We start from the raw sequence: 23639 nt of genomic DNA on the forward strand, positions 1-23639 counted from the left end.
GGACACTCTATCACAGCAAGGTCCTTTTTGACCCACCTCCTATAGAAATGGAAATAAAAACAAAAATAAACAAATGGGACCTAATGAAACTTAAAAGCTTTTACGCAGCAAAGGAAACCATAAACAAGACCAAAAGACAACCCTCAGAATGGGAGAAAATATTTGCAAATGAAGCAACTGACAAAGGATTAATCTCCAAAATTTATAAGCAGCTCATGCAGCTTAATAACAAAAAAACAAACAACCCAATCCAAAAATGGGCAGAAGACCTAAATAGACATTTCTCCAAAGAAGATATACAGACTGCCAACAAACACATGAAAGAATGCTCAACATCACTAATCATTAGAGAAATGCAAATCAAAACTACAATGAGATATCATCTCACACCAGTCAGAATGGCCATCATCAAAAAATCTAGAAATAATAAATGCTGGAGAGGGTGTGGAGAAAAGGGAACCCTCTTACACTGTTGGTGGGAATGTAAATTGATACAGCCACTGTGGAGAACAGTATGGAGGTTCCTTAAAAAACTACAAATCGAACTACCATATGACCCAGCAATCCCACTACTGGGCATATACCCTGAGAAAACCATAATTCAAAAAGAGTCATGTACCAAAATATTCATTGCAGCTCTATTTACAATAGGCCAGAGATGGAAACAACCTAAGTGTCCATCATCGGATGAATGGATAAAGAAGATGTGGCACATATATACAATGGAATATTACTCAGCCATAAAAAGAAATGAAATTGAGCTATTTGTAATGAGGTGGAGAGACCTAGAGTCTGTCATACAGAGTGAAGTAAGTCAGAAAGAGAGAGACAAATACCGTATGCTAACACATATACATGGAATTTAAGAAAAAAAAATGTCATGAAAAACCTAGGGGTGAAACAGAAATAAAGACACAGACTTACTAGAGAATGGACACGAGGCTATGGGGAGGGGGAAGGGTAAATTGTGACAAAGCGAGAGAGAGGCATGGACATATATACACTGCCAAACGTAAGGTAGATAGCTAGTGGGAAGCAGCTGCATAGCACAGGGAGATCAGCTCGGTGCTTTGTGACCGCCTGGAGGGGTGGGATAGGGAGGATGGGAGGGAGGGAGACGCAAGCGGGAAGAGATATGGGAACATATGTATATATATAACTGATTCATTTTGTTGTGAAGCTGAAACTAACATACCATTGTAAAGCAATTATACTCCAATAAAGATGTTAAAATGGAAAAAAAAATTAGTGAAGTTCAACAGTACTTCAACAAGTAAATGTATGCTTTAAAGAATGTATACATATTTACTTTTGGATTTTCCAATTGTTGTAATGGGATGACTTGTATTCATGTCATTTTCAAATAAAACGTAAAATCTACTGAGATACCTCTTTGGATATATTTTCCAACATCTGACAACAATCACTTCCTCTTTCATAAAAAAAAAATTCCTTACAGGCAGAGTTGGTGTTGATTAAGGAAATCTAATATTACTGAACTGAAAGAAACTAAGTTTCTAAAACCTCATACGTAAAATATACCTTTCTTCAAAAAGGAATTGTAAAAAACAAGTCTGTCTGTGAGTGTGTGTGTGTGTGAATATAAATGGAATGATGTCCATCGACAGATGAATGGATAAAGAAGATGTGGCAAATATATACAATGGAATATTACTCAGCCATAAAAAGAAACAAAATTGAGTTATTTGTAGCGAGGTGGATGGTCCTAGAGTCTGTAATACAGACTGAAGTACGTCAGAAAGAGAAAAATACTGTATGCTAACACATATATATGGAATCTAAGAAAAAAAAAAAAAGGTCATGAAGAACCTAGGGGCAAGACAGGAATAAAGACACGGACCTACTAGAGAATGGACTTGAGGATATCGGGAGGAGGAAGGGTAAGCTGGGACAAAGTGAGAGAGTGGCATGGGCATATATACACTACCAAATGTAAAATAGATAGCTAGTGGGAAGCAGCCGCATAGCACAGGCAGATCAGCTGGGTGCTTTGTGACCACCTAGACAGGTGGGATAGGGAGAGTGGGAGGGAGACACAAGAGGAAGGAGATATGTGGATATATGTATACGTATAGCTGATTCACTTTGTTATAAAGCAGAAACTAACACACCATTGTAAAGCAATTATACTCCAATAAAGATGTTAAAAAATAAATTAAATTAAAATAAAATTTTAAAAAAAGTATTTTACACTTTAACTCCTCAACTTTTTTGAAAAACAGGTAGCAAATATTTGCACAAAAACAGTTATATAGATCAATGGAACAGGATAGAAAGCCCAGAGACAAACCCACGCACATATGGTCACCTTATCTTTGATAAAGAAGGCAAGAATATACAGTGGAGAAAAGACAGCCTCTTCAATAAGTGATGCTGGGAAAACTGGACAGCTACATGTAAAAGTATAAAACTAGAACATTTCCTAACACCATACACAAAAATAAACTCAAAATGGATTTAAGACCTAAATGTAAGTCCAGACACTATCAAACTCTTAGAGGAAAACATAGGCAGAACACTCTATGACATAAATCACAGCAAGATCTTTTTTGACCCACCTCCTAGAGAAATGGAAATCAAAATAAAAATAAACAAATGGGACCTAATGAAACTTAAAAGCTTTTGCACAGCAAAGGAAACCATAAACAAGACCAAAAGACAACCCTCAGAATGGGAGAAAATATTTGCAAATGAAGCAACCGACAAAGGATTAATCTCCAAAATTTACAAGCAGTTCATGCAGCTCAATAACAAAAAAACAAACAACCCAATCCAAAAATGGGCAGAAGACCTAAATAGACATTTCTCCAAAGAAGATATACAGATTGCCAACAAACACATGAAAGGATGCTCAACATCATTAATCATTAGAGAAATGCAAATCAAAACAACGAGATATCATCTCACACTGGTCAGAATGGCCATCATCAAAAAATCTACAAACGATAAATGCTGGAGAGGGTGTGGAGAAAAGGGAACCGTCTTGCACGTTTTTGGGAATGTAAATTCATAAAATACTTTTAAAGGAAGGAAGTTTTATTACTTTTACCAACCACCAGGCATGCTTTACTCATTTGCAATTAGTATACTATATAAAAATGTAATTGCAAAAGCTGATTAGAAGTGTTTGAAAACTGGTTAAAAAAAAAAGGGAGGAATAAGAAAAAGAAATAAAAGGCATCCAAGTTAGAAAGAAAAAAGTAAAATTATCTCTGTTCATAGATGACATGATCTTATATGTAGAAAACCCTAAAGATTCTACCAAAAAAAAAAAACCTGTTCAGACTAATAATGAATTCAGAAAAGTAGTAGGATACAAATTAACATGCAAAAATCAGCTGCATTTCTAAACACTTACAATGAAAAATCCACAAAGGAAATTAAGAAAACATTTCATTTACGATAGAATCAAAATGAATAAAATACTTAGGAATTAACTTAACCAAGGAGGTGAAAGACTTATATAATTAAAAACTATAAAACATTGTTGGAAGAAATCATTAAGAAGACAAATAAAGGAAAACACACTGCATGTTCATGGACTGAAAGACAATATTGTTAAGATGTCAATACTACCCAAAGTGACCTATAGATTCAGAACAATCCTTACCAAAATCTCAATGGCACTTTTTATAGATACAGAAAAACCTGTCCTAAAATTCATATAGAATCTCAAGGGACCTCCTAAAATAGTCAAAACAATGTTGAAAAAGAACAAAGTTGGAGGACTCACACTTCCCGATTACTAAACATATTCCAAAGCTGTAGTAATCAAACCAGGATAGTACTACAGCGAACTCTCCTCAATGTTATGTGGCAACCTGGATGGGAGGGGAGTTTGGGGGAGAATGGATACACGTATATGTATGGCTGAGTCGCTTTGCTGCGCACCTGCAACTATCACAACATAATTGGCTATATTCCAATATAAAATAAAAAGTTAAAAACAAACCCAAAAAAACCCCAGTGAGGTACCAGCATAAATACAGACATATAGATCAGTGAAATAACAGAGAACCCAGAAATAAACCCTTGAGTATACAGTCAAATGAATTTTGACAAGGGTGGTAAGTGGGGAAAAGACAAGTCTTTTTAATAAATGGTGCTATGGGACTTCCCTGGTGGTCCAGTGGTAAAGAATCTGCCTTCCAGTGCAGGGGATATGGGTTCAATCCCTGGTCAGGGAACTAAGATCCCACACGCTGCAGGGCAACTAAGCCTGCATGCCCCACTACTGAGCTCGAGCGCCTCAACAAGAGAGCCCGAGTGCTGCAAACTACAGAGCTCACACGCTCTGCAGCCTGTGCACCACAACTACAGAGAGAAAATCCCCATGCCACAACTAGAGAGAAGCCTGCACACCGCAACAAAGACCTGACATAGCCAAAAAAATAAAATAAATATTAAAAAAAAATAAATGGTGCTAGGAAAACTGGATATACATGCAAGTAATGAAGTTGGACCCTTATCTAACATCTCATATATAAATTAACTCAAAATGGTTCAAAGCTCTAAATGTAAGGGATAAAAGTATAAAACTCTCAAGAGAAAATATAGGGCAAAAGCTTCATGACAGTGCATCTGGCAATGACCTTTTGGATAGGACACCAAAGGCACAAGGCCACACAGAAACAACAGAAAAACTGGACTTCATGAAATTAAAAAATTTTTTGCATACAAAGACACTATCAACAGAGTAAAAAGATATCCCACAGAATGAGAGAAAATATTTGTAAATCATGTATCTGATAAGGAAGCAATATTATGAACAGAGACTAACTAAAACTTAACACCAAAGAAACAACCCAATTGAAAAATGGGCACAGGACTTAAGTACACACTTCTCCAAAAAAGATATGCAAATAGCCAATAAGGACATGAAAAGGTGCTCGACATCACTAATCACTAGGAAAAATGCAAATCAGAACTACAAAGAGGGAATTCCCTGGCAGTCCAGTGGTTAGGACTCAGTGCTTTCACTGCTGGGGCCGGGTTCAATCCCTCAATCCCTGTTTGGGGACTAAGATCCAGCAAGCCACGTGGAGCGGCAAAAAACCAAAGAAACAGAACAAACCCACACTACAATGAGATATCACATTATACCTATTAGAATGACTACTATGAAAAAAAAGAAAATAACAAATATTGGCAAGTATGTGGAGAAACTGGAACCCCTGTACACTGTTGGTGGGAATGTAAAACGATAAAGTTTCTGTGATGGCCATTCCTCAAAAAATTAAACACAAAATTATCATATGATCCAGCAATTTCACTTCTGGATATATACCCCAAAGAACTGAAAGCAGGATCTCTAAGAGATGTTTGTACATGAAAGTTCACAGCAACATTATTCACAACAGCTAAAATGTGGAAGCTGAGCAAAATGTGGGTATATACAATTCAGCTTTAAAAAGGAAGAAAGTTGGGCTTCCCTGGTGGCGCAGTGGTTGAGAGTCCGCCTGCCGATGCAGGGGACATGGGTTTGTGCCCCGGTCTGGGAAGATCCCACATGCTGCGGAGCGACTAGGCCTGTGAGCCATGGCCGCTGAGCCTGCGCGTCCGCAGTCTGTGCTCCTCAACGGGAGAGGCCACAACAGTGAGAGGCCCGCGTACCGCAAAAAAAAAAAACGAAGAAAATTCTGACATATGCTACAACGTGGATGAATTTTAAGGATATTATGCTAAGTGAAATAAGCCAGTTAAAAATAACACACATTGTATGATTTCACTTATTCAAAGTACTTTTAGTGGTCAAAAAGCAAAGTAGAACAGTGGTTGCCATAAGCTGGGGGAAAGGGATGAATGAGGAGTTACGGTTTAATGGGTGTAGAGTTTCAGTTTTACAAGATGAAAAGAGCTGGATGGTCACTACTATGGATGTATTTAATACTACTGAACCACATACTTAAAAATGGTCACAATGGGGGCTTCCCTGGTGGCCCAGTGGTTAAAAGTCTGCCTGCTGATGCAGGGGACACGGGTTCGTGCCCCGGTCTGGGAGGATCCCACGTGCCGCGGAGCGGCTGGGCCCGTGAGCCATGGCCGCTGAGCCCGCGCGTCCGGAGCCTGTGCTCCGCAACGGGAGAGGCCACAACAGTGAGAGGCCCGTGTACCGCAAAAAAAAAAAAAAAAGGTCACAATGGAAATTTTACATTACGTGTATTTTACCACATTAAAAAAAACTGGAAAAAAACGAGAAGGAAGAAAATTTAAGCATTTAACCTGCCTGTCTCAACTGTACTTCGGGTGACTAAAAAGATAATAATAGATGTTCCTTTTGTTTGTTTGTTTTAAATAGAAAATTCCAGCTGATAATATGTGTTGAGGAGTGATAGATTTAGGGTGCTATGGTTTTGTAAATCCTTTTGAAATAGTGGACTTGACAATGATCATCAATAGCTGCTTAAATCTAATCACTGGCTTAGAGGAGATACAGGGGACAGAGCCACATATTAACGTCATGGGGACACTACCAGCAAAATCCACACTTTGAGAAATTCTGTAAGACAGGTGTTTTTTCTTCGTATGTATGTACCTCATTTAGCTCCTAATTTGATAGAAACATTTAGGAGAGAATTGGGGCATTTTGAATAGTGAATAAGCATTTGCTATTAAGAGAATATTGTTAAATTTTTTAATGTTTGAAAATGATTGTGAGGTTGTCAAAAATAAAAAAGTCTATCATTTAGAGATACAGATTGAAATATTTATAAATGAAATGATACAATGCTTGGGAATTCCTATAAAATTATCAGGGTGGGAGGAGGGCTCATGGGTGGTTATACAGATGAAACAAGATTGGCCATATACTGATTATTGTTGAAGCTGGGTGATGATTAAATGTGCGTATATCATACTATTCTGCCTACTTTTCTATATTTAAAATTTTTCATAATAAAAATTTTTTGAAGTCTTTGAAATTCTTTAACACATAAGGTAAATATTTTTCTTACAATTAAATTTACAGCATTTATTAGTCAATAATCCAAATTTTGATGTGGTTAACAAACAGCAAAAAACAATAACTAAAGACTTATTTATTGCATCCAGTACTTTTTACATTTTTCCGATATCACTAACTTCCTTATAACCTTTTAACATTTTGGTCTTAATGTTCAATTCAATAGCAAATGACTACTAGGAAAACAGTAAAAATCTCATCATTCTTTGGCAGCCTAAAAGAAATACTTTACATTTATGTGCAACTCACCTGCTGTAAAATCTTCAGTTAGATCAATGAACGCATGAGAATGTGGAATCCGCATTTTACTTTTAATGGTCAATGCAGGATGCCATGATAAATTCCTAAAAGAAAAATTTTTTTCTTAAGGCAAACATCAAATGAGCACTGTTTTAAAACAAAAATATCTGCATGCAAGATATTTTAAAAACGCATTTATTCTTACTTCTGTCACATACTCTAAAATTCACTCTTTCAGAGTGTACAATTTAGTGGTTTTTGTATATTCACAGTGTGCAGCCATCACCACTATCTAATTTCACATTTTCATCACCTCAAAATGAAACTCTGTATTCATTAGTAACTTCTCATTCTCCCCACCATCAAGCCTCTGGCAAACACTAATTTGCTTTCTGGCTCTATGGATTTCCCTATTTTGGACATTTCATATATATGGAATCATATAACATGTGGCCTTTTGTGCCTGGTTTCTTTCACTTGGAATAATATTTTCAAGTTCATCCATGTTGTAGCATGTGTCACTACTTCAGTCTTTTTTATCCCTGAATAATATTTAATTACATGGCTATATTTTTTGTAAATCTGTTCAACTGTCGATGGACATTTGACTTGTTTCCACTTTTGGCTATTACAATTAAATGCTGTTATGAATATTCATGTAAAAGTTTTTATGTGGACATATACATATGTTTTTTGTTTTGTTTTGTTTGCGGTACGCGGGCCTCTCATTGTTGTGGCCTCTCCCGTTGCGGAGCACAGGCTCCGGACGCGCGGGCTCAGCGGCCATGGCTCATGGGCCCAGCCGCTCCGCGGCACGTGGGATCTTCCCGGACCGGGGCACAAACCCGCGTCCCCAGCATCGGAAGGCGGACTCTCGACCACTGTGCCACCAGGGAAGCCCCCTTTGCCTATTTTTAAATTGGGTTATTTATTGCTTTGAGTAGTAAGAGTTCTTTATATAGACTAGATCCTATTTAACTGATGCATGATTTGCAATATTTTCTCCCATTCTGTACAGTCTTTTCAGTTTCTGGATAGTGTCCTGTGCTGTGTAGAAGCTTTTAATTTGATAAATCCAGTTCTAATTTTTTTGTGTTGCTTTTTTCTTTTGGTGTCAGATCTAAGAATCCATTTCCAAATCCAAGATTATGAAAATTTACCCCTATGCTTTCTTCTAAGACTTTTATGTTTTAGCTCTTATATTTATATCTTTAATTGCTTAAGTGTAAGAAAAATAACTTAATATTATCATGGGTGATATTTTCCCGAGACTGTGGAGAATGATTATCTTTTATAAATATTAATTCCAAAGTTTTCAGCCATGAAAAAGAATGAATTTATACCCCTATCTCATACCATATACCAAAAATTAACTCAGATGTCTCAAACTGCTAAAAGAAATAGAACTCTTGTATACTGCTGATGGGAATATAAAATGGTGCATTAGCTATGGAAAACAGTTTGGTAATTCTTCCAAAAGCCAAACAATGAATTGCCATATGACACTTCATTTCTATACCTAGGTGTATACCAATAAAAATCGAAAAACACACTGTTTGCAGATGACATGATACTATACATAGAGATTCCTAAAAACTCTACCAGAAACCTACTAGAGTTAATCAATGAATTTGGTAAAGTAGCAGGATACAAAATTAATGCACAGAAGTCTCCTGCATTGATATACACTAATGATGAAAAACCTGAAAGAGAAATTAAGGAAACACTCCCATTTACCATTACAACAAAAAGAATAAAATACCTAGAAATAAACCTACCTAAGGAGACAAAAGATCTGTATGCAGAAAACTATCACACTGATGAAAGAAATCAAAGATGATACAAACAGGTGGAGAGATATACCATGTTCTTGGATTGGAAGAATCAACATTGTGAAAATGACTATACTACCCAAAGCAATCTACAGATTCAATGCAATCCCTATCAAACTACCAATGGCATTTTTCACAGAACTAGAACAAAAAATTTCACAGGAGATAAACCCACACACATATGGTCACCTTATCTTTGATAAAGGAGGCAAGAATATACAATGGAGAAAAGACAGCCTCTTCAGTAAGTGGTGCTGGGAAAACTGGACAGCTACATGTAAAAGAATGAAATTAGAACGTTCCCTAACTCCATACACAAAAATAAACTCAAAATGGATTAGAGAACTAAATGTAAGACCGGACACTATAAAACTCTTGGAAAGGGGCTTCCCCGGTGGCGCAGTGGTTGACAGTCTGCCTGCCAATGCAGGGGACATGGGTTCGTGCCCCAGGCCGGGAAGATCCCACATGCCACAGAGCAGCTGGGCCCAAGAGCTATGGCGGCTGAGCCTGTGCATCCGGAGCCTGTGCTCCGCAATGGGAGAGGCCCGTGTACCGCAAAAAAAAAAAAAAAACACTCTTGGAGGAAAACATAGGAAGAAGACTCTTTGATATAAATCATAGCAAGATCTTTTTTGACCCACCTCTTAGAGTAATGGAAATAAAAACAAAAATAAACAAATGGGACCTAATGAAATATAAGCTTTTGCACAGCAAAGGAAACTATAAACAAGACAAAAAGCCAACCCTCAGAATGGGAGAAAATATTTGCAAACAAAGCAACTGACAAAGGATTAATCTCCAAAATATACAACCAGCTCATGCATCTCAATATCAAAAAAACAAACAATCCAATCCAAAAATGGTCAGAAGACCTAAATAGACATTTCTCCAAAGAAGATATACAGATTACCAACAAACACATGAAAGGATGCTCAACATCACTAATCATTAGAGAAATGGAAATCAAAACTACAATGCGGTATCACCTCACACCAGTCCGAATAGCCATCATCAAAAAATCTACAAACAGTAAATGCTGGAGAGGGTGTGGAGAAAAGGGAACCCTCTTGCACTGTTGGTGGGAATGTAAATTGATACAGCCACTATGGAGAACAGTTCGGAGGCTCCTTATAAAACTAAAAATAGAGCTACCAGATGACTCAGCAATCCCACTACTGGGCATACACCTTAAGAAAAACATAATTCAAAAAGAGACAGGTACCACAACGTTCACTGCTGCACTATTTACAATAGCAAGGACATGGAAGCAACCTAAGTATTCTCTGTTGTTTGTAGTGAGGTGGATGGACCTAGAGTCTGTCATACAGAGTGAAGTAAGTCAGAAAGAGAAAAACAAATACCATATGCCAATGCATATATAGGAAATCTAAAAAAAAATAAAATAAAAATGGTTCTAATGAATCCAGGGGCAGGACAGGAATAAAGACACAGACGTAGGGAATGGACTTGAGGACATGGGGAGGGGGAAGGGTAAGCTGGGACAAAATGAGACAGTAGCATTGACATATATATACAGTACCAAATATAAAATAGATAGCTAGTGGGAAGCAGCTGCATTGCATGGGGAGATCAGCTGGGTGCTTTGTGACCACCAGAGGGGTGGGATAGGGAGGGTGGGAGGGAGACGCAAAAGGGAGGGCATATGGGCATATATGTATATGTATAGCTGATGCACTTTGTTATACAGCAGAAACTAATACAACATTGTAAAGCAATTATACTCCAACAAAGATGTTAAAAAAAAAAAGAATTGAAAACAGGTATTCAAACAAATACTGGTACATGAATGCTCTTAGCAGCACTATTCACAATAACCCAAATATCTACCAATGGATGAATGAATAAACAAAATGTCATATACCCATACAATGAAAATATTTTTCAGTCATAAAAATAACTGGAGTACCGATACATGATACAATATGGATGAATCTTTAAAATATTATTCTATGTGAAAGAAGCCAGACTCAAAAAGTCACATCTTGTATGATTTCATTTATATGAAATACCCATAATAGGAAAATCCTAGAGACAGAAAGAAGATTAGTGGTTACCAAGTGCAGGGGTAGAGAGGAAAGGGAGAGTGACTGCTTAATGGGTACAGGGTTTCCTTTCGGAGAGATGAAAAGTCACTGGAACTAGGTGATGGCTGCACAGTGTTGTAAATGTTCTAAATCTCACTGAAGTGTACACAATGATGGTTAATTTTAATAATGTTATACAAATTTTATCTCATTAAAAAAACCAATAGTACTAAGTTTTCACATATCCTTCATTTAGTTACTCCTAATGTTAACATCTAATATAACCACAGTACATTTGTCAAAATCAGGAAGGTCATACTGGTAAACTATTAGGAACTACAGAAAGAAGAGCAAGTTTAAATAAAATCATTTCCCCACAATTCCTCACTAGTGAAGAACACTCCAGTGTCAAAGGCATTCCTATTTATCAAGGCCCTACTTAAATCAGCTTCCTCCAAAAGGCCTTTACTCCTCTCTCACTGTTTCACTATTATACTTTTCTCTAGTAATAGCACTTTAGTTTGCATTATAGTTACTTGAGGAACTATTTCTCTGAGAGTGTATCCTAGGTACCCTGACTCATAGATATTTGTATCTACAATGCCTAACCAGGACCTGGCTCCCAAATACTGGCTGAACTGAATCGTAGTCTTAAGTAGCATCTCCTATTCTTCTCTACTTCTAGTTAGAATTTGCTATTTTTTTCACAGTACTATGTTCCAGTCCAATATGGAAGCATAGATATGTCATCTCCAAAGAGCAATTAAAGGCTAATTAAGTCTAAGTTAATTGTCAACACAGTATCCAATTGAGTAGACAGCAAACAAGGTTCACCTGTGAATTTAGTTTTGAAGTGTTTGGAAAGTGGGAAGAAACAATTGACTAATTTGTTATTGGTAGGTGGATTCTGGAAAAAAGAGTAAGCATTCAACAGGAGAAAATTTTCTCTATGCAAAGGGTTCTACAAACAGTAACTTCTCCCCAGTAACCTTCTTCTACATTCTTTTTAGCACATACTGGGCCTCATCTATAACCTAAACAAGACACTAAAAACCAAACCAAGCAGTATTCCTACAACTTGATTGTATTACTTTAACTAAAACCCCATAATATACGGTTATGATAATAAGAAAATATTAATATACATTGAAAAGTTATATTTAGCATTTGTTGTATGGTAATTCAATACCAAGCATTCATGTCATGTTTTTCTTTCATACTACACAAGGTTAGAAATGCTTAAAATAATTTCAATTAAGTCCAATTTAATAAGCATTGGTTCACTTCTCTTTAAGATATGCCATTTATTCATCAGTTCTTTAAATTCTAAGCATTAAAGTATTTTAAATTACATACAAAATAATCAGGCTCAGGCTAGAGATCCTATGACAAGTTTGACATAAAGTCATTTCAGAAGAGTTTTGCATGTTCCCAACAAATTTGTAATTATATGCTGAAAATGAATTTAAAAAACACAAACTTTTATACAGTTGAGCTCCATGAGGTTAATCGTGTGGCTGTCTTTAATTACTATGCTAGTAGTTATTGATCTAATTTCCCATAGAGTTTTTACAGGTTTGCTTTGAAACAAGTTATAGCTAGAATTTTGGAAAACCTCAACTAACTTGTGACATTTTGTCTTAGGAACTATTTAACAAAACGTACATTTCAAATGAAGAATCTAGAACAGCGATAAAGCAAAAGTCATAAGTGGCAGACTATGGGCCAAATTCAGCATAAAATGTGTTTTATTTGACCTACACATTGTTTAAAAAAGTTTGAATTCAGAGGTAAAACAAATTAAAAATCAGATTTCAAATAAAAATCAGGATTTCCAACTTCTCTTGAAATATCAGAAGGTCTGGCAAGCAACTGGCCCTTTTCACACAGAGCTAGAGCCTCCAGGCAGGTCAAGTCGGAAGCTTCCCAAAGTGTTCACTCACTTTGTTTTCCTTCTGGGCCCCATCAGACACTTGAGTTTGCAACTCATAATAAAATATTAATTGTAATATTGCTATCTTGAACATTTCAAATCAATATTCAAGTTCTTCACAGTATTTTAAGTTTTACACTTGTTGCCTATACTCTGATATTTTACATTAACATCTCTTAAAACGCAGTTAGCAGATTCTTACAGTTTATTTTACATACAGTGTCTATTTACCATTCTGATGACTACCAAAGGTGGGCGGAGAAAGAGCTTTTGATTCTTTCATGGTACATTTTAAGATGACTGACAACTTAAGTTGCCTAAGATAATTAAATTGTTTAAAAATTTAAATAGGTGAAAATAAAATTCATTTCTCCTTCTGCCTTTAATGTTGCTCTTTATACACAACATAGTTTTTCAGTAAGAAGCAGACACCATATTTTTCAAGCAACTATACCCATATAAACTATAATTTCCTTAACTCCATTTGAATGCCAAGGTCACAGATGTAAACTGCTCTGATGACAAAAGAAGAAACAGCAGAGATGAAAAAGTGGGCAGTTCTGAGTCATGTTGAATCTGTTGACATTTCTTGACCTCTGTAGAAAATTCCAATTACTAGTTTGTCCCCAACAGGAAACATAATTATGTCAAGGTGTTCTAATTTGTAGGCATCATCATCTTTAATCTCAAAGAATAGCATTTATCAAAGGATGAATTTAAATGTAATTAATGTCAACTGTAGCTTTTAGTTGCCTATTATGGTAACTGCTCTTATAAATGACTGCTAATCCACTCACTTTTCAATGATCAGCCTACAATGAGTTGCCATTATTTAAGATACCTAGGTAAGGGACTTCCCTGGTGGCACAGTGGTTAAGAATCCGCCTGCCAATGTTGGGGACACGGGTTCAATCCCTGGTCCGGCAAGATCCCACATGCCATGGACCAACTAAGCCTGTGCGCCACAACCACTGAGCCTGTGCTCTAGAGCCCGTGAGCCACAACCACTGAGCCCGTGTGCCACAACTACTGAAGCCCAGGTATCTGGAGCCTGTGCTTCGTGACAAGAGAAGCCACCACATTGAGAAGCCCGCACACTGCAATGAAGAGTAGCCCCCGCTCGACACAACTAGAGAAAGCTCATGCACGGCAACGAAGACCCAATGCAGCCAAAAATAATTGATTAATTAATTTAAAAAACAACAACAACATTCATGTAATACAACTGAACTATTAAAAAAAAAAAGATACCCAGGTAAAAGCAGTTACTAGGAGATAGGTCTAGCATGAAGATGGGTCTAGCATGCTTCTCTAAGCCGCCTAGTCCAGTGGTCTTGAAAACTTTTGTTCCAATAGACTCTTAAAAGAATTTACAAAAACTATATCCTTTAATACCTAGAAGTTCATTTCTAAAAAAGTAATATAAATATTTTCAATGCTTTAAATAGCTACAAAAGCATGTAATCTTTAAACCTATTAGAATTACTGATTTTTTTTTTTTTTTGCGGTATGCGGGCCTCTCACTGTTGTGGCCTCTCCCGTTGTGGAGCACAGGCTCCGGACGCGCAGGCTCAGCGGCCATGGCTCACGGGCCCAGCCGCTCCGTGGCATGTGGGATCTTCCCGGACCAGGGCATGAACCCGTGTCCCCTGCATCGGCAGGCAGACTCTCAACCACTGCGCCACCAGGGAAGCCCCTAATTACTGATATTTTAAAATAAAATGATTACTCTAATTAATGGAACAGAATAGGGAGCCCAGAAATAAACCCACACACTTATAGTCAATCTATGACAGTGGAGGCAACAATATACAATGGAGAAAAGACAGTCTCTTCAATAAGTGGTGCTGGGAAAACTGAACAGCTACATGTAAAACAATGAAATCAGAACATACTCTAACACCATATACAAAAATAAACTCTAAATGGATTACAGACCTAAATGTAAGACTAGATACTATAAAACTCCTAGAGGAAAACATAGGCAGAGCACTCTTTGACATAAATCGCAGCAATATTCTTTTGGATCCATTTCCTAAAGCAAAGGAAATAAAAGCAAAAAATAAACAAATGAGACGTAATTAAAACTTAAGAGCTTTTGCACAGCAAAGGAAACCACTGACAAAATGAAAAGACAACCTACTGAATTGAAGAAAATATTTGCAAATGATATGACTGATAAGGGATTAATATCCAACATATATAAACAGCTCATATAAATAACTCAACATCAAAAAAACAACCAACCCAATTAAAAAATGGGCAGAAGAACTGAATACACATTTTTCCAAAGAGAAAATGCAGATGGCCAACAGGCACGTGGAAAGATGCTAAACCTGGCTAATTATCAGGGAAATGTAAATCAAAACCATAATGAGATATGACCTCATACCTGTCAGAATGGCTATCATCAAAAAGAACACAAATAACAAATGTTGGTGAGGATGTAGAGAAAAGGGAACCCTCGTACACTGTTGGTAGGAATGTAAATTGGTACAGCCACTGTGGAAAACAGTATGGAGGTTTCTCAAATAATAAAAACAGAGCTACCATATGATCCAGCAATTGCACTCCTAGGTATATATATCTAAAACAAAAACACTAATTCAAAAAGATATGTTCATAGCAGCATTATTTATGAAAGCCAACATATGCAAGCAACCTAAGTATCTAACAACAGATGAATAAAAAAGATGTGATATATATATGTGTGTGTGTAACATACACACACACACACACACACATACATACACACAATGGAATGTTACCCGGCCATAAAAAAGAACGAAATTTTGCCATCTGCAGCAACATGGATGGACTTGAAGGGCATTATGCTAGGTGAAATAAGCCAGACAGAGAAAGATAAAAGCTATATATCACTTGTATATGGAATCTAAAAAAAATCAACAAACTAGTGAATATAACATAAAGGAAGCAGGCTCAAAGATATAATACAGAACAAACTAGTGGTTACCAGTGGAGAGGGAAGGAGGAGGGGCAATATAAGGGCAGGGGAGTAAGAGGTACAAACTATTAAGTATAAAACAAGGATATATTGTACAACACAGGGAATAGAGCCAATATTTTACCATAACTATAAATAGCATATAAACCTTAAAAGCTGTAAATCACTATATTGTACACCTGTCACCTTTATAATATTTTATAGCAACTATACTTCAATAAAAAAATTAAAATGACTCTTAAAAATGTGTTTAGTAGAATATAGATACCATACTGATTATTATCCACCATCATCCACATACACCCACAAACCACATAAAAAAGCTCTTCTTCTCTTTATCCTTGGACTTGTACTTTATTCTATTTCTGTTATAGAACTTTATCATGATGTAAAATGTTTTTATATCTGGTCTTTTTATGTCTCCAAAGAAATGTACATCTTCAAATTGGTATTTAAATTGGCTTTATGCATCCAGGTGTTTTAAAAAAAAATCTCTTTGAGATTGAGTTATTTTAACTACTACTGTACAACTGATGAAAAAGCTTTGATAGCTTATTAAATCAAAGGTAAAATTTCATTGGAAATGCATTTTTTTGAAGAAATGAATGGAGCTTTAAAATATATTAATTTACTTACCTTTAGACTAGCATGACACTGCTAGAATGAAACAGGATTCAGCATGAAGTCTACTCCTTTTCTTCATCTTTATAGATACAGATGCTAAGAAATCTTGTTCATATATGTTCATTAAAATCTCCATGGAAATTTAATATTAATCTTAATTTTTTAGGTATGATAAATACACTGTAATTATGTATTTTAAAAACACCCTTATTTTTTAGAGATATAACTTAAATATTTATGGATTAAAAATGTCTGGGGAGGGAGTTAGAGAGAGAAATGAAGGAAAAGTTGTGAATGAAATAAGACTGGCCAAGAGTTGCTAACTGTAGCTGAATGACAGGTGTATTATATGCAAATTCATTGTCCTATTTGCTCTACCTTTGCATATGTTTAAATTTTTCCATAATGAAAGTAAAAAAAAAAAAAGAATTTAGAGCTGCTGATTTAGCTCATTCAATTTATGTAAAATGCCTGGTATATAATCCAGTTAGCAAAGCCAGTCCTCACTGTCAAACCAATCTCCAAATGAAAGTTATTTTCTGTCAGAAAGAGTTTGACCTCATGTTTTCAATTCAAATAAATTTGTTAACATGTGTTTCAAGGAACATTACAAACAGTACTGAAAAAAGTACAGATTATATATTGTAGGAAAGATTACTAAAAGCAGTCAAAATTAAGGTAATTTTGATAAAATTGATTTATCTATTTTCATAAAATAAGTTATAAAAACAAGATAGTAAAGCAACATGCTGTTTCTCTTTAGTGAACTTAAAGCATTGCAATGTAAAGTACAGCTAAAATAATTTATAATACAATAAGTATGATAAAAGACATAACAGTCCATTAAATGTATGTGAATACTGACTCTGGTATCTGGCTTTTGGAGTAAGTAAAAACAGATTATAAAAATGAGAAATCACACAATTTCTTTCTTATTTCTTTAGACATACCAAATTTTTCCCTATGACTTTAATAAATGAGAAAGGTATATACTACAAAAAACTATTTGGCTCAGGAGCCAGCATGTAAATTTATTTTCTATTAATAGGAGAAAGAAAATAGTAAACATTTCATAAGACAAGATAAAATATTTGACTTTAAATGGAATTTTCTTGATATGATTTGATAAAGTAGGTATTATCTACATTACAGAAAAATGCATACCAAATATAAAACAAATTACGTAAAAGTTTTATCCATAGGTTTGGTAGTCCTTGAGAATGTTCTGGTCACATCTGAAACAATCACTGGCATGATCCAAAACTACATAGGCATGAAAAGTACCTTCCTTCCATTTAATTACGTGTCTTAGGGATAGAGTACTAAGAAGAGCTAAAAGGTCTGCTTTGCTGAATTTGGTGTTTCTTACGGATGCTTTGTGCTGTGCTCTCCCAGGACCCTCTCTCAATAATTACAGATTCTTTGACAGTAGTCAGGGAATGCAGGAGGCAAAGTCATTAAACAAAAACTGTCATTACTCCCACAACCCCACTCTAGCACATCTGAATTCAGAACATATCAATGTGGATCAAAATGCTTTCTGCTACCAAGCTTCATCTGAAGAGAAATAGGAAGAAGAAATAGGAGAAGAGGAAGAACTGGAAATTCTATTAGTTTAGTATACCTGTGTTTCGTGCTGTACGGGTTTTTACTCCCCAGGAAATGTACAATTAGTGAGATTTAGGAAGGGTAAAGAACATGGCATTCTTATATGAAGGAGGAGAAAGTTATAGTGAAAATAGGTACGTTTTCAGGCTCATCAATTTTAGGTAGGAGTACCTATGAAACCTGAGGATCTAGTTGCTTAAATGATCTGTGTTTGCATATTCCTTTGCAAGTCTTTACCTATGGTAAAGTAAATAAACACAGCCTACCATGCTGTGTATCCAAAGATGACCACATTATTTCCCATCCCACATGCTCTTTTACATTTCAGTTAAGCCACGCTCACATCTAGAGGTAGAGTACATAATCCTCAAATTCCCTAGAATATTAGCTAATTCTTTGATTAGAATGCCACAGAAGTGATGCTGTTTAACTGCCAGGACCAAGCCTTAAAGAGATCTCCAGCTTCTGTCTATACTCTTGTATTGCTTCTTCTTGGAAAACAACCACTATGCTATGAGGAAGTCTAAGTTAACCATGTTGGAGCACCACCAAGGCCCTCTGTGACTATAACAATGGTAATGGCTATACAGAGTTGAAGGCAGGAACAAAGGCTTTACAATTTGGAAGACCAAGATTCAAATCCCAGATCTACCATTTATTTACATTGCAAGCTTACAGTGGTCACTTAACCTTTGAATTAGCTGGCTCCTTGACAGCGCCTCTTGAACTACACAGCTACCCGTTGTGGGAAAAATATGAGACAACTGATGGAAACTGCCAACCCCAGAGTTACTAAGTAGATATTTTAAAAAGCAAATAGGCTTGTTTAGGATTCTCTTTCTTCTCATCCTTCCCCATCCAACCCTGAGCCTCACAGAGGACAATAAGCTGTGCAATCCTCAGTTATGCCTCTTCAGGAGGGGCATGGTGAGGAGTACAACACATGAGAGAAGAGTGGGAAAAGAAGCATGGCTGAAGAACAGTTACATTGGTAAATACTTGATGGGTTATTCACTCACTCTTGGGCCTTGATTAGAATTCAAAGGTATGGGTCAGACCAGATAAATCTTAAGGACCTCTTAGAAATAGCACCTTATGTTCATAAGAGAAAATGTGGCCATTTCTTTCAGCCATATCCTTACTTTGTCCAAATGTTCCTACCTCCACAGGGTGTGCAACAGTGATATTACACCTGAAAGACGGCCCTAGTAGCACTGGCTCCTAGGGCAGGAAGACAGAAGAGTAGGCAGTCTGAGGAGAAGCATAGGCCCCCATCTCTACTCAGGACTACTATGGAACTCAGGAACTCATGCAGCTCAGAGCCTAGGCCTCCAGACTGTTAAAAATCAAGTATTTGTAGGGCATTTTCAACAGAATATACATTTTTAAAACATACAATAGGACTCTAATGAAAGAGAACTTAACCTGTATTTTCAGGAATTATAAATTATTTTGATTCATTTTACCCTAAATTGAAATGATAATATAGACCAAGCTTACTCAAAGTCTGCTCTATACACATAGCTTCTCTAACTGTGCTTGTTTGTTTTTCTTTTTCTAATTTTTATTGTGGTAAAATATATATAACATAGAAGTTACCATCTTAACCATTTTTAAGTGTACAGTTCATTGGTATTCTATGCTTGCCTTTTTGGTTTTTTTTTTTTTGTGGTACGCGGGCCTCTCACTGTTGTGGCCTCTCCCGTTGTGGAGCACAGGCTCCGGATGCGCAGGCTCAGTGGCCATGGCTCACGGGCCTAGCAGCTCCGTGGCATGTGGGATCTTCCCGGACCGGGGCCCGAACCCGTGTCCCCTGCATCGGCAGGCAGACTCTCACCCACTGCGCCACCAGGGAAGCCCTCTATGCTTGTTTTAAAATGGACTTTTTTCAATACATGCAAATCGTAAAATAAAACAAAATGGTTTCCTCTCAAAGAAGGAAACAAAATTTTGATATATGCTAATAGAAATATGTTGAATTCAAAACACTTTTAAATATCATCAATATTAATGATGAACAATTACCGTTGAATTTACTTGCACAAAAACTCAAAAGAAGCTCTCTTTCTAAATGATTACTACAAAGAAAACATATCTTAAAAACTGTAAGATTTAACTAAAAGCAAAGTGAGTAAATTTTGAGAATAACCTCTTAAATTCACTTAGAAACAATCAAAAGTTCACTTACATACAACACTGCCAACCAGAACATAAAATAAAGCAGTATAATAAATCACCAGGGAATCAAGCGTCATTTAATTGACTCCCCAAAAGCTTCTGGTGGGACTCCAGGAAATAAAATTATGGATCCTTGAATAACAAGTCACTTGAAATAATCACAGCATATACAATTCTAAGTTATCTGCTAAAGCTTTCACTATTTCTGTGGCTTAATTTTGAAAAGAAAAGGTTTAGGCGAGAAACGAGAGAATCAATGAATTTATCTCCAATAGCAAAGTTTCTTTAGGAAAAGAGAAAAGTTATAAAACTGATGCTCTGTTTCTATGGAAATACCAATAAAAAACTTATTTCTTAAGTCCTAATAGATTCCTTTAAACAACAATGCTCAAAATACAAATGGTGTATAAGGTGAGAAAGGGAGGGGCTTGCTAGGGGAATTCTAAGAAAATATGAATCATCTCAAAGCTACCTTTTTCTGTTAAGACTATGAGTACTAATGCTGACTATAAAGTTAAAAGCTGTCCTGATGATTATTTGGTTTTCTTTTGTGTTATAAATCTCTTAATTTTCATATTTTTTCTAAATAGATTTAAATGACAAATATCATTTTTTCATTAAGATAAATATTTGCAAAATTTTCTGTAAGGCACCAGCAAACAAACAAATCAGCAGTAAAAATGAAGGGTGATTTAATAAATCAGTCATTGGTTATAATGTAAGAAGATTACATAGAAAAACAGGGATTTATTCCTTCTGAATTGAGATTAAATACCTATACTTAAATAGAAGATAGTTTTTTCTGCTAATGGAGGAAAAATATCCACTCACATAAATAAGTTAAAAATGGCTGCTTTCAGTGCCATTAATATTCCATTCAAAATATTCATGCAAATGTTTGTGAAGTAAATGGAGTATGGCAAAAGTGCTTGTTTGTCACATACCTGGATTAATATTCCCAGGTATACAACTTGGGCCTGACCCAGTAATGTGTTTGAACTCAGTATATGAGTCACAGAAAATATGAACAGACCAACATTACATTTGGCTTTGATTAAAATTACAGGTACAAGTGTTTTCACGTCAATACTAAAAACAATATCCTGAATGCTTATGCAACATCAGTTTCAAATACCCTTTTACAGAAAATGCTCATTAACGATAACCTCATCACTGCAAAAGCTGCTCTAACACTTAATAGCTAGGTGTTATTTCTAAGTAATGTGGCACATTATTACATTATTTCAAGTCATTATAAAGTGAGATGGAGGCGCAAACTGAATCCTCACCTTTGTACATTTAACGCACTTCAATTATCTCTGGCACCTCAGCAGAGGTTTAGCACCCTTCCTGTCCCTATCAGATAACCCCCACAGTACCAATTAAAAGGGATTCTTCTACCTATCACTGTTTCCAGCTTAGGCTGACCATCTGCACCCTTACTCCAGCCGAACTGATGTTAGTTTTACCTGTGGGCAATCTCCTGTTTCCATGCCTGTACTGGGCCACTTACAGCCATGGGCTTTCCCGCACAATCCCATGGGAGCATTTAGCATTCTATTTAAAGACCATTGCAAAATTTCCCATAAAATTAAGGTGCTAGCCAAATTTAATTAAATTTAAGATAATCTTGGGTCTGGCATAAATAAGCATAATATTTAAGTTGCAAAAGTTGGTTAGATTCCTTAATAGACTGGGCTGCCAATAGACTTTTAAGTCTTTAATAGACTTAAAAGACTGGGCTGCCAATCATTAGTCATGCAAATGGTCCAAAATGTCAATACTAATGGCTTTTTCACTTATACACCTAATCATATATCTGTAACATAAAATTGATATGGCGAAATACATTTTTCTTATTTTAGTAACATATTAATGCTTGCCCCCATAGAGACATATTCAGCTTTCTGTTGTCTGAATAATGATAACGCAAGCAATAGTCATCCTAACAATGTTCTTGACAGAAATTCCTTTCTGTCAATTTTTATAACTTCATTTTAAAAGTTATCAGGACAAAGGTAACAGGATAAATCTTGGATACAAACTTGTTACCTATAATATGGTTAGCTACTATTGTTTAATCTGTAACTGAAGTTTAAATGAGAAATATCATAAAATAGTAGAGAATTACTCCAGTATACTGTAGTATGCCAGAGAATAATGTATAAAAAATAAAAGTGAATATATCTTTAGGCAGAATAAGTTTTTGGGTTTTTTTTTGCGGTACGCAGGCCTCTCACTGTTGTGGCCTCTCCCGCTGCGGAGCACAGGCTCCGGACGCGCAGGCTCAGCGGCCATGGCTCACGGGCCTAGCCGCTCCACGGCATGTGGGATCTTCCCGGACCGGGGCACGAACCAGTGTCCCCTGCATCAGGAGGCGGACTCTCAACCAGTGCGTCACCAGGGAAGCCCCAGAATAAGTTTTTAAAGAAGCATCAGAGGAAAAAAAAATCTAACATAGAATTCAGAACAAATAAATAAACTATGACATTATCACACAATATCTAGTAGTTTTTACTTTTTCAATTATCTACAATAGCTGTTTCATAAGTTTAAATTTCCAAAGGTCAAACCACATCACATTAAAAATATTCCAAGTATTTCTTTCACTAAAATGGAGATTACCATGAAATAAACCAGGCCAGAAGTCACCATCACATTCTCAATCACATGTCTACCCAAGACAAACAAGCAGGGCTTGCTATGGTAGGAGTCACCTGTGCCTTCCCCTAGCCCACCCACACTCAGTTCCTCCCAGACATGGCCGCAAAGGCAAAGCAAGATCTCCATCCAACTGGTCTCTAAAGCAGGGTTCTCTTCCAGGTACTTTTCAAAGTTTGAGGAAAAAACAGGTTTCTCATTAAAGATTCACAGCAAGTCTTTCAAAGGTCACTATGACTAGCATAAAAATACTCATATTCTTTATGGAAAACTTTTAAGAAAAAGTGATAGGAAATGTAACAGTTTCACCTCAGAATAGCTCACATTTTGATAATTTACTTGTCTTTGTGCCTGTGCATCACATTTCAGAAACTAATCATAAAAATACATTACGTCTCCAAAACACAGAGGGAAAATTCATTAGATTTATAGTGCCTGGGAAGACAGATTGATAAAGGTGGTTCTCTGTACTTGCTGGAAAGTCAAAAAAATAAATAAATGTGTTCTGTACTCTTAAAATGTTTGCCTTATCAAATACAGAAAAAATTAACCAAGTTGAAGGTATCTC

General features: G+C 36.2%; 1 protein-coding gene across 3 annotated transcripts in view; it reads right to left on the reverse strand.

The window, feature by feature from the left end:
• Nucleotides 1-23639, reverse strand: part of ITFG1 (integrin alpha FG-GAP repeat containing 1) — a 242099-nt gene that overhangs the window by 207774 nt on the left and 10686 nt on the right. For all 3 annotated transcript variants that reach the window (XM_022555125.3, XM_089902992.1, XM_089902991.1), the window contains exon 6: nucleotides 7232-7326. In XM_022555125.3, the coding sequence (XP_022410833.1) occupies nucleotides 7232-7326 (95 nt within the window). The remainder of the gene's footprint in view (nucleotides 1-7231; nucleotides 7327-23639) is intronic.

Source organism: Delphinapterus leucas, chromosome 20 (genome assembly GCF_059928025.1).
Source record: "Delphinapterus leucas isolate spDelLeu-1000000601 "Yukka" chromosome 20, BTC_Dleu_Yukka2, whole genome shotgun sequence".
Classification (NCBI taxonomy): Eukaryota; Metazoa; Chordata; class Mammalia; order Artiodactyla; family Monodontidae; genus Delphinapterus; species Delphinapterus leucas.